Source organism: Gavia stellata, chromosome 9 (assembly GCF_030936135.1).
Source record: "Gavia stellata isolate bGavSte3 chromosome 9, bGavSte3.hap2, whole genome shotgun sequence".
In the NCBI taxonomy this organism is placed as follows: domain Eukaryota; kingdom Metazoa; phylum Chordata; class Aves; order Gaviiformes; family Gaviidae; genus Gavia; species Gavia stellata.
This window is the reverse complement of record NC_082602.1, coordinates 28,141,514-28,157,183: the sequence shown is the minus strand read 5'-3', so window position 1 is coordinate 28,157,183 and position 15,670 is coordinate 28,141,514. Positions and strand designations below refer to the sequence as shown.

The 15,670-nt window shown below is 42.8% G+C and overlaps 1 protein-coding gene across 1 annotated transcript in view; it reads right to left on the bottom strand.

The window, feature by feature from the left end:
• SORCS3 (sortilin related VPS10 domain containing receptor 3) overlaps positions 1-15,670 on the bottom strand; it is a 311,341-nt gene that overhangs the window by 80,733 nt on the left and 214,938 nt on the right. Inside the window, exons 6-7 of the mRNA XM_059821073.1 lie at positions 10,224-10,288; positions 3,263-3,381 (exon numbers count right to left, since the gene is read on the bottom strand). Coding sequence (XP_059677056.1) covers positions 3,263-3,381; positions 10,224-10,288 — 184 coding nt within the window. The remainder of the gene's footprint in view (positions 1-3,262; positions 3,382-10,223; positions 10,289-15,670) is intronic.

Here is a 15,670-nt window from a genome sequence, read left to right as displayed (position 1 = left end):
CATGAAAAGTAGATGATGATACTGGCTCCTGACTACAGTAGAGCAACCCTGTGAACTAAATAAAAACTTATACACACAGAGGGCAGGATTTTCTCTTAATCTATCAATTTATGTAGAATTATCCAACCTTAGTGATGTGCTAGGCATCCTTAAATAACTATTGATCAATCAAATAGAAAGTCAATCAATAAATTCAGAGTGATCACCTACTGCTTTATTCATAAGAATTCTTCCTACTCTCTCTTAGTAGCTATTTCTTCCTTCCTTCTTCATTACCTTTTACATTTTCATCATGTGCCATGTTATTTATCTCCTTTGTCTGGTAACCAGTCCCAGTCTTTTCAAACTCTCTTCATGAGAAAGTTTTTTTCAAGCGTAGGATCATTCTCATTTTCTTTCTTTGCACTGCAATTCTGCAAGATCCTTTCAGAAGAGCTGCACAACAGCATTCCACGTAATAAGGAATGATTGATTTATAATGGCACTATAACATTTTCCTCATTCTTCTTTCCCCTATCCATTATGCACCATAGTATCACATTTGCTTTGAGTGCAGAGTTACACAGGTTAATGCTTCCCAAGAATCTTACGCTACAGACCTGTTCATCAACTTCATTAGAATGGATATTCACTAGTAAATAATTGTACGCAGATCATCTAAAATGTTTATATCAATAGCGGCGATTCATCTTCCCTAATTTTAGCTGTCAAAAAGTTAGGGGTCTTCTCTAAGCTATACTTAAGTTCCTTCTAATATTAATGAGAAAAGCGTATTCAGAGAGAGACCTATCTCATCCTGCAATAGGTGACGATAAATTGCTCCTGAAGATTTTGATCTCTCCACTCACTTTAGAGGAACACAGACTGCTGGTTTCAACTAAAAATCTACTGTTTTCATGACAAAAGTTAAAAGAAATGAGTTCCTCTCTCTGCTCCAAGACATTACTTATGATTTGTTCCAGCACAGACAGATCAGAACTCATGCACCCATCCCTTATGCAGCTATTAAACCTCACCAGGTTCTTAACATTTAATTTGATATTTATTTATTCATCTCTGTCTAATATTTGAAATTCAAAAGAGCTGGCTCCTGTATTTCTGTCCAAGATTATCCAGACAGAATGATATGCATGAGACATTGCACGCACAGTCGATGTGACACATCCCATAATAGGCAGCTACATCAGATGGCTTGTGAGACTAATACATCCAGGACATACCAGCACTCCTACATACGTACCGAGCAAACACTCTGCATAGCCCATCCACCATATGCTGGACACGGTGTGTTTAACACACCTTCAGCTCAGTGTCTGCTGTGAATCTCAAGTGCCTGCGTGTTACTCGAGTACTGCATGGACTCAATCCATGCCCAGTCTCTGCAGCCACTTACGACAGGCTGCTGGACAGTCAGAAATCTTGCAAATGTGATGCAAAAAAGAGGGAAAGTGACAGACAACCTGTGAAAGGGAGAGTCTCCTGCCCAAAGCAGCAGCAATGTTCAGTGTGTATATTTAACATGTTTTAGAAGTGTGGGTATATGATTTTCACTTCAAACACTGATTAAGCTATAACAAAACATTGCTAAGAATATTCAAGGCACTTGATGTATTACATATACATACATGCATGTGTTTGTATACACACAAACACACACACACGCTTTTTTTTAACTTGAAGCAATTAGCAGCTATTAGTTTGAGCTGCTCACTGCTAATTTGAGGCAGAGGAATGTGCATACCAGGCAGATGTCCTCACTACGAGCACAAATTTCTAAACAGAGCAGCCTTGTTTTAACACAGGTGGGATCTGTGGAATGAGAAGTGTCTGTAAGGCCTCATGCTAACCATAAAGAATTGGATGTTCCACAATAGCCTCAGCCACAGACATAAAACAGATTAAAAGCATCTCTCTAAAATACACCTTGGAGAGCAGAGCATTTACTGATTGGTATGCCATTGATGCTAGTCAAATCATGACTTACTAAGTTGCAGAAGTTACATTCTCAGTGTATTCTAGCAGCAGGTCTCCCCATGATGCCAAAGGAAGAGGTAGCAGGCTGGGTTTCATGGGGAAATAAAGGGAGCTGTGGCTCCCATAGTAATCGGTCATCTCCAGAGCAGCAGACTCCCCTACTCACAGGAGGAGAAGTCTGCCAATGTTACTTAAGTGCATGCAGATTCCACATTGCAGTCCTCCCAGGTCATATGGATCCAGTCCTCCACCTAATCCCAGCACAGAATTATCAGCTTTCCCGCTTAAATTGCCTTTTCTAAGAACAATTTCACAATAAACAGAGAAGAACTTTCTTATAATTTGAATGCATTCAAGAAAAATATTCCCCCAAGAAAGTAATACAGGAGTTTAATGTAACTCAGTCTTACTCAAAAAGGGAAGCATATGTTTCTTCTGTACCACCTGGATCCAAGCCCCATCTCATCTCATCTCACCTCTTCAGCATTGGTGACAAGCAGTTAACATCACCGTGTCTGTAATCTCTGTGTCTCCTGAACTTTCTACAACCTGGAATCACTGCAGCCTGGCTCCCGGTTTTCACCCAAATGGCACATGTTCAGGAAGTGTTCTTCCATACCGTACTACTCATTCTCATACTTCCACAGGTATGAAATGGTGAGAGATGGTCTTGCTCCAGCCAGCCCATGTATTCTCAGCAAATCTCAAAACCAAGCACTTTCTCATTCAATTGCTGTCACTTTCTTCTCATCTCCAAAATCATCGTCAACTAGCTCACAAATTTACAGCCATCTTCCACTTTGAAGTTACCCTGTAACATCTCTTTCCAATCTCTCTGCTATTTTACCTCCTACTGCAAATCTCTGCTCGCTCCATTAGCGTTACTTGACTGTCAAATCAGCATAAACCTTTGCATTTGTTAAAATGATCACTCAGACCTTTCCTTTGTTCTTCTCTCTCCTCTCCAGTTCATCACTAGCTTCTTTGTATTTTCCAAGTAGCCACAACAATAGCAAGTTAGAGCTCCTGTGAAACCCACGGACCCTTATGACTATTGATGAATGAATTTGCAAAATATATCAGATTCACCATGAGACAACTGATGAGCAGAGAGATTGACTGTTCTATCCCAAACTGCATTACCAATCTATAGCAGGCACATATAGCCTCCCAGCTCTTACAACTTGCGGTCCCATGCACTTGTCCTAAGAATATACCTCCTCTCTTACACAGAACAAATACCTTGTGCAGGCAGAATTCATGTCACGTTTGTATCAAGTCAACATACCTGGATGAAGATATATTCATCCTGAACAACAAGGGAGCTGATGTCAATGGAGCGCGAAAATGGCCCACTCCTTTTGGTCTCCGAGCACTCCTGGATCCGACAGGTCAAATAGTGTGTGTCTGTAATGGGAGAATATGTACACATGAGAAATGCCCAAGTAGGGTCCTGTTGTCTGAAAATGCCATCAGCAGTTTGAAAGAAGGTCTCTGAAGGGAAGTCTTAACCTCATCTCCAACTAGCTAGACGTTATTGCATGATCTACCTCCAGCCTTTAAAACTGTAACTGCTCTCTAGAGTCAGAAATTCATCACACTTCCACTCTCACCGTTCCCTTCCCCATCGTGCAGACATCCCTCAAGAGATTGGAGTTCAAACCGTAAATGCAGGGTACAAATCATAAGTGCATCAGAAAACTGCTGATGAGACCATACAGAGAAGAAGAAGATTTCAAAAGCCACCCAGGTAGAATTTATTGATTCCACTACCCTGCTGGGAATTATAGCCCCATCCTCCCCCTGAAATACCCTAGCCTTGATGACTGGTTTTAATTGTGGAAGTAACACAAAAGGAGAAAAAAAAAAAAAAAAGCCCAAATCAGCACTATGAAGTTTAACTTATTTTGCTGTGAAAATGACAAGCATCTCCCAAAATTAAGTTTTTATAGCCGATATAGTCTAGCTATGCCATGGACATGAAATAGCATGACTAGCTGAAGAGTCCCAACAGTAGCTACATGCACTGCAAGAGGCATCAAATGCTTCTGTCTAGAGAGAAGATGAGAAGACCATCACACTAATGGGATGCCTTGTCAGTCCTTGACATTGCTTGAGAGAAGGAACAGGACTGGGAGAACATGAAGACGACATAATGCAAAGGCAGACATACAGAAAGTTGCTCGGAGTGGCAAGAAGAAACGGGCTTACCACCAGCAAATTGGCAGGGGTTACAGGGGATTAAGCATTATTTCACTCAGGCTAAGAAAGGATCTCATGAAACAGAACAACCAAGGCACTGTGTCTCTGGATGTATGTAATCTAAATATGCCATCTCTGCCTTTCAACTGCTCTTCTGAAAACTGCAAATTAGGGAGAAAATGAAAATACAACTAAGATGACGGCTACAGTGATAAAAGGGTCATATCTTTTACACTGCGGCACTTCTACAGGCTTCTTAGATTCACGCACTTGTTTGCTTTTCTGCAAAGGGTGAGGACAGACCATCAAGGAAGAAAACAACGAGTTTATAAGGGCTGGGGTGAACCTGGTGCAGTGATTTTAGTTCACAACTGCACCTATTAACAAGGATCTTGTCAAACTGAGCCCAAAAGGATGAAAGGGAAGTTTAAAAGGACAGTAACTAGCCTAGCAAAGCTGCTTACAGGATTCTCCATCCCATAAAACCTGCTATTGTCCTTAGTCTGTGTCTTTCCAGTGACAGCAAAATGTGGTTCAGTGGAAAGCACTGGGGGGCGTGACTGAAATCCTCTGACACTCAGCTAACTGCCTTCCCAGATTCAAAGACAAGATTCACAAACTGGCAGTTTCCCCTTCCATAGCCTTGTCCCACCAACAGATTCTTAAGAATGCAAAAAGAATGCAAGTCAGAGGCATTGATAACAAGAATAATAATTTTTAAAAAGATATTGTCTATAAAAAGTCACAAACTACAACCGAGCTTTAATCTAATAAAGGTTCATGACCACTCGTGTGACTGAAGGCCCATGTTTAAAGGCTGCAGACCTGGTTCTGGGTTGAGGCACCGGGAATTCCAGGTTAATAAGGGCTACATGGCTGATTCAGAGCAGTTGCATAGGTCTGGCACAGCAATGAAAATGTAGTCCCACTGATGATGTTAAAGCAGCAGAAACTGTTGCTGGTGCCAGCTGAGAGTATCTGGAGGTAATTAAAGTGTATGGTGAAACATATCTGACCTAGGGACAGTGCCAAATAACTGGAGTATCGGAGTTGTGCTTTCTCCCAGCATAAAATACCAGCAGCACTAGAGAGGTCAGACTCTCAGCTGGGATAAACTAAGGTTCTCCATCAACTGACACATACACACTTGGTCCAGAGCTGCTATTTTCCTCCTCAACGTGGAATCTAAGACATCTTTGCGGTGGCTAAAAGAAACTTCTCAGAAAACAAGAGGGTCTTATATACTGCCATGCTACCCAAAGAGCTCAGCAGCCTTGACTTGTTCTTTGACATAGCACTAAAATTCAGCAGAACAAGGAGGAGAGGTCAGAGGCCATATTTTTAGAAGCTCATTCCCTCCGGTATGTTATCCCACACAGTTGCCTGGATATTCTTATCCCTCCAAAAAGGGGATAATTTGCTGCTGCTGAGTGACAGAATGGGAAGAGGAATAAAAACCTGTCACAAATAAATGCGAATAAATCACAAGTGTTGACATGATAACTAGCTTCCTGCCTATTGGGAAATGTGTCATTTTGAGTGTGTTACACCAGCAATCAAATATACTCAAAGAATGGCACCTGATTAATATTCACGGGAAGCTGGTGGTAGAAAAGGGGGGTAGCTCACTACCCATTTTCTATTAGTCTCTTGTTTATTTATTTTCATATATTTTACCACACAAGGCCTATGAAAGAAAACACAGACGCAAAAAGATTATCTTCAAACCTGTCTGCCTTTGGACACAAAAATAAGTTCAAGTCTTGTCTTGCTTCCTGCTGCCGCACAAAAAATTAAAAATAATTCCCTTTAAAATATATTAAAAAAATCAGGTGAAAATATGACAGCACGCAGTTCACATTTGTGTGTGACTGGAAGCAAGAAACAACCCCAAGTCCCTGCTCAAGCTTCTTGAAGGGTATGATCCCTTCATGAGCACATCTTCCCTTATATAGAAAGTACAGGGTCCCTCAACAAAAATGTCAATTAAAAGAGAAGGGGACATCCTAACTTCCAAGCTGTTATCTCCCTCTTCTCTGAAGGGAGTTAATTTTTCAGCCCTGTTTTGCACAACCACAAAGAAAAAGGACAGCCGCCCAGAGGGACAGGTGGCATGTGCCCAAGCTATGCCTTTAAAGCCTTGCTTACCTTTCACTGGGAGATGCATGCCTTAAAGGAAGGCTGGCTTCTATCTAGGGATTATTTCCAATTTTTATATCATCCCACACAACACCAGAATTAGGGAGTTTGTCTGGGGGGGTTTGGGGTTCTTTTTATTATGTTCCACTGTGAAAGGAGTTGAGAAGAGCTCCCTATTTCCTAGACAGCCTCAAAAACTTCTCATGCTTATAACCCAACTGCCAGCTATTTTCTCAGCCCATTTGTAAATGAGACAATACGGACAACAAGCAGCCTGGAGGGTTTGCTGCGGCTCGAATCCCACCATCCATACCTCCGCACAAACCCTTCCCACCAACTTATCTCACTTAGGATCAGGGAATGGCTTTCTCAGATGCGCAGCCATTTTCCAGTTGAGGAGCTCGAAACACCTCCCCATTGCTAATTAACATAGTCTCTCATCTTGAGAATTTGCAGTGTATTTTTATCCTTTTTAGAAGTGATAAAACTGCAGCAGTTTCTTGAAATTTGCAGTGATAAACTGGTGAAACAAGCCACGCTATGAAAACCCTTCTTTCCCTGCCAGTCATGAGAGCTTTGGCAGGGAGCAGGAGCACAAGAGACTCTCTCTGGTGGCTACCACCCAAAGGTGTGAGTCCCTGAAGGGAGATGTTGAAATAGTCAAACCTGCCACTGTGGTGAAGTCTGCAAAGGCCAGACCTATGTGCAGGTTACTGTGACTTACAGAGACACAGGACAGCAGGGCCTTCTCCTCCTTGGCATAGATAACAAGCCAGCTAAAAGCAGGCATGGCTGGCCAGCATGGCTAATGGGGACAAGGGCACCTGATGGAAACAATTTGCATTGGCAGATTGGTTCAGCTTAAGTCACGTCCTAGTGCCAGGCAAGATTTAAAATCATAAACTGCCACGGGAGGGGGTAAAAAACTAGCTGGCCTCAACAATTTCTCCCCAAAGGAAAAGAGGATCTAGAAATGTAGACAGGACTGTAAATTATTCCCCAGGAATTAGTTACCCTGTTTTATCTTTTTGGTTAGGTTTTTTTCCCCTCTTTTCCCTTTAATTAAAATACTGTTTATTGCATCGTACCTGTGAGCAGGGAGAAGATTATCTCACTGAGCATCAGAAAGTTTAATATATCTTTCCCAGGAGTGCTGGTGGGTGCTTGTGTCAGTGTATTTGTAATAGTTCCCTTGCATCCAACCCTGTCCTTGCTGCTGCCTATTACACCCAGGCAGAAGGCACAGTGCCCAAGGCTCCTACATGTTTTTATAATTTAAAAATGCAAGCCTAGATTATTATTCTGCTACAATAGCTCTGCCAAGATGAAAAACTTCATCTGCTACAAAGATAGGAACAGCTTGAGGTCAGCTAGACACTAGAATTAGCAGCATCTTGCAAATATTTAAGGAGACTAGACACTGGGGCAGATGTTTTTTCAGAGACCATACCATTCCTAATGACCGGACAAACAAAACCGTGGGGCAAGACGTCTTGGAGGACAGACACCAGAGCGGTGAAAAGGACTTCCACCTACCAGCTCCATGAGCTTATTGATAGCCCTGACTCATTTACGGATGAATGAGACTCTAGCATGCCCCCCGACCTGTTCCCAGCCACAAAGCATATTTTAGGCTCCAGTGGCTGAATCAGTATTAGATAGGTTCTTGAGTTCCATTACTGCTAAAAGAAAAAAAAAGAAAAAAATCATCAAGTTCAGCAGTCTAATCCTAAATACCACCTCCCTTCCCCCTCCTTTTTTTTTTAAGTTTTTGTTTGTTTTTTTTAAATAAAAAGCATGGAGGAAAACAGAAGAAGAGGAAAGACAAATGCCCCCTCTAGAAGAATCATGTACTTTTCAAGTGGCCAGGGACATTGAAGGCAGGGATCCTTGTCCCTGAATTGAACTGAGCAATGGGAATACTCAAATCTATGTCTGTTAACGCATCAAATAAGTGACTGAGCCACCAGACTGACCTAAGAGGCATTAAAAAAGCCTCCCCTTCCTTCTCCCCACCACTGAGGAAAACTTTCATCAGAAACTTTCTGATCAAGAGCAAATAACTGCAGGGACCCATTTTCCAGCAGGTGTAAGTGCCTCGGCCATTTCACTGAGAGCATGAAGGCCCATTTTGGTTACAGAGCCAACTAGGAGAAAAGTTCAACCTCCCATTCCTAAGTACATAGAGCTGTACCATTTCACACCAGGTGAGGCTATAGCTTTGAGGCAGTCGATGTTTTGTAACACAAACTAATATCGTTTTAAGCCTTAAAAACTCTAATTGGAGCAACACAGTTCTTTTGTTCTGTGCTTGGCTGGGAGAGGAGTCATTTTGGTGCTGTCCCTCAGCAGGACATGCCAGCGGGGCCAGCACAGCCCGCCAGGTCTCGCCTCTGCCTGCTGGGACAACGGCTTTGCAATGGGCCCCGTTTTGCTGACACTACTGGTTTAAGTCTGACTTTCAGTGAAACCCTCAATACCATCAACTGCCAATTTCAAAATGCTGAATTTATACATTAAAACAAGAACAAACAGCAAACCCCCGAGTAAACAAGACCTGAAGGAAGAGTTGTCTGCGAACAGGAGGGACATCTTTCAAATGAAGCATCTACATCCTTGACAGATCCAATATTCAAACAGCTGGGTGAGCAAGTTTAAACTTAGTTTGAAAACAGACTTCATCAGCAGTTTGTTTGCTTACTTGCTTGCTTTTTTACTTGCTTTTGGCCTTTTCTCCCAGCATCCCCGCAACAGCACACACAGCAGCAAAGGCACTGAAGAAGCCTCCCTACCTTGCCCGCCCACCTGCCAGCCTGTTTTGCTTTTTCTACATATTCAACAAACAGCTGTCACCCCTGAGCTTTTATTGCCTGCTTATTTATTCAGCTGCCATCACTGAATAGCAGTGGGAGGCCAATGAGTGATTTTAGAAGATCCACAGCGTCAGAGAAGCCACCCTGATAGACAGGAGCTTGTTCACACAGCATCTGGCCTATGCAGCACTTGACTAAAACAGAGGAAAGTTTGCAACCACCAAAAATGAGGCCTTTTCCTCCCAGAAATCCTCTACAACCTCCGTCCTATGCTGCTTTCTACACTGTCCCTGTAGTGTAAAAGGGACACATGTCCCACTCTGCGTAGCAATGAGCTGGAGTAAACCTGGTTCCACCCCAGGAGCAGATGCATTACTATGCTGTAGTTTCTGTGGGAAACACCTAAAACAGTTTGGAGAGAGTGGTGGAAAAAGTCAACTAATACTGTCTTCTTCGCTGGAGGTTAATTACACAGGAATTCATTCTACTGCAAACATAGCTAGATTCATTTCAGTGAGGGGTTAAGAATTTTTTTTTTTTTATTTTCTTGCTTCATATCCAGGCACCTTTTCAAGATCTGTAGTGTTTTGGTATGGAGCACCTATTCATACATCACAGGCAAAACTGAAAAATCCTTTCAATAGGAGACAAAGGGTACCTGGGGCATAGGGACATTCTGGCCAAAGGAGAAGTCTGACTGCAGACAATTTCTCAAATTCCCAGATACAACCTAGCTGTTCTGAACACCTCTGGAAATGCATGGAGGCTGTACTGCACAGTGCTGGTAGCCCAGCTCTTTATGATTCATGTAAAATACATGATACTGAAACAGCTAAATATGGAACAGAATAGACAGCTCCTTAGCCCAACAGACTGTGCTTCTGCCCAGCCTCTCCACGGACACAAGGCCTGCAGCCTCTGAATTTGCCCCCAGGGGCTAAGGATAAGAGTATGCCTCACATCAAACCACATGACCCACATCTTTCCTATCAATTAAAATGTAAATGGGGAGACAAAATGAGTAAAGTGAATTTCCATTCCCACTCCATTCTTGACTCAAAGCCCACTTTTTCAGCATTGGCTGCAGGCACTCACGTCCGTCAGCTGTTCGGGCTTCCATGTGCACAAGGTCAGGTTCTTTATCCAAACCGGTCACTGACCTGGGAGGGGGGAGAGAGAGAGAGGAGACAGCCAGTTAGATAAAAGGCTGCAATCAGACACAGAGAGGGTGTGGGAAAGCAAAATCAGTTCAAGTCTACCTTGTGACACCCGGTATGTAGGTCCCTACCTCCAACCAACTGGTCTCCTTTGTGTTTCTACACAGCCCACTCCCAGGGGCCATATACTAACCTTTAAGACAGACGTCTTCCCAGGTGCTGGTGAGGGAACCTACCTATCCCTTGTCTACAAGATCAAGACTGCAGTGATCATTCTTGTGGTGGAAAAGTGAGCTGGTTCCAAGCTCCAGTAAAACCAGAGCTCTGTTTTAATGCTGAAGGAAAGACAAGGGCACAGCAGCCTCATGCTTACTGACAGCAAATTAAAAAGGGGTTTTACTTGGCTGAAGTGACATGAGAGACTGAGTTTTCTGATCTGCCCTTGGTTTGCTGGGCAGGCTTGCTGTTGTTTACCTCAGTTTCCCCATCTTCAAAAAAAAAAAAAAAAAAAATCAATGACGCATATATGCATGGTGAAGTTCTGATAAAAATAATGGGAGAAAGCATTTATTATTTACCCCATGGTCCCATGCCATGGTCCTTGATAGTCATGAAACAAGGCACAATGAGTTTCTTCATCCTCACTGGTTGAAACCCAAGCACCTCGAGTCAAATCTTCCTATGCATTGTTATTTTACTCCCTAAAAACATTTTGCAAGGCAGATTACAAAGATAGCTTTCCTCCTGGCAGAGGGAAAGTCAAGCCCAGAACAGAAATGTTATTATTAGTGTCCTGGCTGATAAGAATCACTGGGAGATGAACATTTAGTCCTAGCAATGGCTGGCAGGGGAAAAAAAATAATCCATAGATGTCTATGTGATTTATGGAGCTGCTTCTCCCGAGTTAACCAAAGGGTTAGATTAAAAAGGGACAACGACAAAAATCAGTTTCTAATTTGGTGGAAGCTGAATTTGATACAGTAGATTGTAAATAATAGATTCCCTCTGAGCCAGCCAACGTTCACAATTCCCTAATGTTCTGAAACACTTTTGTCACAATCTCTAGCTGCTTTCATCCTTAGGGCATCAACCGCTAAAACATCAAAAAAAAAAAAAACACAAAAAAACCCAGAAGAAAAAAAGGACAAACAAAATACAGATCCTCTGATACATTTTTGTGGATCTCACAAAAAAACATAGCGATTGAAGCAATGACAAACATATGAATGTGCCAGAGTTCAGCTAAGATCAGCCAGTGCTGCAAATGCCAGAACAACTACATTATGACCCACTGTGTAGGTAACTGAAACTGGCATTGCTTGCTAACTAGAGCACCACATCAATAGCGAGTCCATTCACAACACACTGTGAATTGTGGCCAAAAAACCTAACACAACAAAACAAAGCCACACGGGCAGAGCTTTCATCATTCCACTCCCAGTGAGAAATAGTCTGCTCCTTAATCGCTACCATCAGTTTCAGGGTGATCCCACAAGGAAGAAAGCGCTGTTTCTTATCAGTTAAGGATGCGAGAATGGGCCTGAGTCACTGTGACCAGCTAATTACCAGGGTCAGATCTTCTGAATATCTGGACACAGTTAACTGACAGTAGGACAAATAGAAATTCCTTAAACTGCCAGTGAAAAACATTATGGTGTGCAGCAACATTATTTCCCACACCTTTCTAGTCCACAGCAGAAGTTTTCTGCCTTTTTGCCCTAAGTAGCCCTAAATGCTGTGATTTCAGCGGTTCAGCAATCATGCCCCTTGCCTATGACATGCCAACAGGGACAGAGGAACGTGCTTACCAACATATATATCCATCACATCTTTATCAAAGGGAGCGGTAATTTCAGCACTTTTAAGGACAGATCGGGAACACATTAGGGACCTGCCCCACAGCCCTTCCCAACAGGCTTCCTACTTAAATCCAGCCTTCACCCTGGCTGCTGCACTCTCCCGGCTTCCTTCTAGAAGCCAGACACCAGTCTTTTACCCAGAGGCATTTACTGTGTCCTGACACCACAATGTCAGGCTGCCTCACCTGCCCCCCATGACACCTCCCCTCCAGAGGGAGGGGGAACTGTGCCCCCCCTGCAGCAATGGGGCAAATCTGCTCCTGGCCCAGATAATAAGAAACAGCAGTATAAGGCTTGCCACGACAATATCCATTTTAAAAGGGACTGTAATTCAAAGAACCTAAGCATTTCCAAACAAAAACCAAAATACTCATTACCATTGTATTTGCATACACAAGCTCTGTGGATCAGACTCCAGTAATAATGCCTATTACGTGATCACCAGGGGACAACAGAAGTCTCCTGAAACATGTCATTCTAGCTTGAATTTCCTTCCCGGTGCCATCTACTTGTTTCCTTAATTAGTTTTGATAAGCCTGATGGTTCTCTACAGAACAAGGACAAGGAAAAAAGGACCAGCATACAGCACCTCCCTAGTACCATACTTCAAGTGGAAAAGTTCACAAAGCAATCTCCTACAACCCAAAAGCAAGACAAGTTCCTGTTACCTGCAGGCAGATAACAAGCCTGTAAAGTAATGCATCGGTCATCCTTCCTTCTCCCAAATCAAGTCCCTCTGATATATCAAAGACTTTGATGGCAAAACAAATCCCCAATCAATGCTGTTTCTTCATGCCTCACCTCACGTCTGTTCCCACTAGCAAAGAACACAGCTTTGCTTTGCAATGCTCTGACTCCTGAATATGGGTATTTTCAGTAAATGGTCTCTCATCGTTTGTCTGGAGAAGCTTTACATGAAGAATGCAAAAAAGTTAGGCAGTGGAAAGAGCAAGATGTGAATGCAGGTCCTGGAACACACACAGACTGTAAAGATATTCCTTTACCTTAATTTCTCTGGTCTTGAGAACTCACTACAACAACCTCTCAGGTCTGGCAATACAAGAGCAGCAAGGAAACAAGAGGAGACACCTTCACAGCCTTTTATTTTCTCATACATTATCTCTCTGAAGAACATTTGGAGGATGAACTGCTCAAAACTATTTGAGCAACTGAAGTATGACAAGGAGAGATGTCAACATCCCCTGACTTACCATTTCCCTTACATGTTCTCTACAACCAAGTGGAACCCACAGAGTGGGGTGGCTAGGAAGGGGTTTCATGGCTCTCTGGCTGACAAACAGCTCTATTTCAAAGGCTTACAAAGACAAGAGGATTTAACAACACTCAGAAGCCTAAGCTCAGCTTGAAAACTGTTTTCCTACCACAAGGTCACACCTCAGGCTCCATGCACAGCTCAGCTCTGTGTTTTGTATGTGCAGAAACTCCAGACAGCAAAAACTAAACCAAAGTCCACAACATGCACCCGTTTGTGCTGCTGCCTTGGATGGCTGTGGGAAGGAAAAAAGGGCACTCTCGCTGTGAGAAACCATGCTAAATCAACATCCTCCACCATCCCTATTCATTTATCGCCACTCAGATGAGAAAATGCTGAGAGGATGCAGGCAGAAGTGACAGGAAAGGTCATTTTTCTCCTGCTGACGTGTTCTCTGACTGCTGCAGAGGCAGTTTTTGAAACATGGAGCCTGCAGCCAGTATTACAGCTGGTGCAGGACCATTGGCCAATTAAGAATTCAAACTATCTCTGAATCCCATTAGGAAGGAAGCAATTGTTACTTTTCCTCTATCTTCTGCTGCTGCTTTTCTTTTTTGTTCTCATTGTAGCTCTTGATTTTCACAAGATCTTTCCTCCCTTCTTTTCAGAAGAGGATTTCATGTTCTTGAAAGCTGAAGGATGGATAGGACCCTGGCAAGATCCTTGTCTCTATCGTGAGAGAAGAGCGATGCACATGGATGCACATTTACTAGGCCACTCTGCTGATATTTCATCTCTGACCGGGAGGGAGAGCAAGTGAGAACGACAAGGAAAACAGTATTCTGCATTGTAAGTAGCTATTCCTGAAATGTTTCTATATAAGACAGTATATAGTTCAAAATGAAACATGCTAGCATATGCAAAGAATGGAAAACAAAAATACCGACTCTCTGGGTTACCTGCCTGCTGCACACCTCAGCTCACTGTTTCTACCAACTCTATTGCCTTTCCATGGAATAAACCATTTTTGCATTTACTTCTACCCATTTTCCAGACATCAGGCATTTAACAATGAAAGACAGCATTGAGATTTAGCTACGCTAGCATCTTAGATCAAGAACGCTGAGCAATTCATACTGCATGCTGTTGATCCTTGCTCCCTAAACCATCAATAGAGAATAAGAGATGCTCTATTCCTCCATCTCCTGGACCCATTAGCTTGTGGGGTGGGCGTGGGTATCACTGGACATCAGCAACATTTGTGTCGAGGATTTACAAGGTAAAAAATCAGGTCACAGGGATCAGCCTTTCAAACTTGGTCTGGAATCTGCTGGATTGAGCTTTTTGCCAGGGTTTCTGACCAGTCAAGATGGCATTCAGCAGCTCTGGCTTTGAAAACAAAATCAAAACTTTTACAACTGATTGAGACTTTCCCAAGATGCCGACTCGGAAACTCATTTTTGCAGGTTGGGATATCAAACTGAAGGCAATTGTTACTGCTCATGTAAGAGATGGAGGAAACAGATGGAGACTACTTAGCAGGATGTTGTGCAGTAGATAAGGGCTGGAAATGGGAAGGAACAAGGCACATTTATTGTGCAATAATATGTAAAGGGGAAAAAACACATCCTCTTGCTGTGGGCAACTGCAGTCAAATTAGTCAATGTTGTCAATTAGTCTGCTGCAATTTTGATAGTATCCTGCCCTAGAAGTGAATAAACACTTCTGTGTGGTACCAGGCAAGCAGTGCAAGGCACTAAATCGTCCAAGCAACAAAAGGGCCATGTCTATATGGGCAGATGGGAGCAGAGACTGATCCATACAGTTCCTGCTCAACTGATCTGGATCTTTTCGTACAGCACCATTGCTAAATTATACATACCTTTCCAATATGGGCCAATAGCCAACAGGCTACCTTCTTCATCTGATATGGCATCACATTTGCCTAGGTATCAATAACTGCAGTCACCTTCAGATGGTCAAGGGGATTCTGTGTATTCATCTGTTATTTACTGCAGTCAAGCCTAAAACTAGATCCATCAGGCATTAACTCTGCTCATGTAACAGCCAGTGTGCACACAAGCTGCATACACCCCAGGCCGACAACATGCCATAAACTACCCTAGTTAAAGAACAGATACAAATGTTGAACTGTTGGGGGAAATAATGTATTTATTAAACACATAAATACAGTACCATTCGCTGTGGCTGAAAAGGGAGAGGTGCTGCTGGATGGGGTAGGATGTGATGAGGTCTCTGAAGAGTTATGTACAAAACCTCCTTGCACAGCATATTTCAAATGAAGCTTGGAAA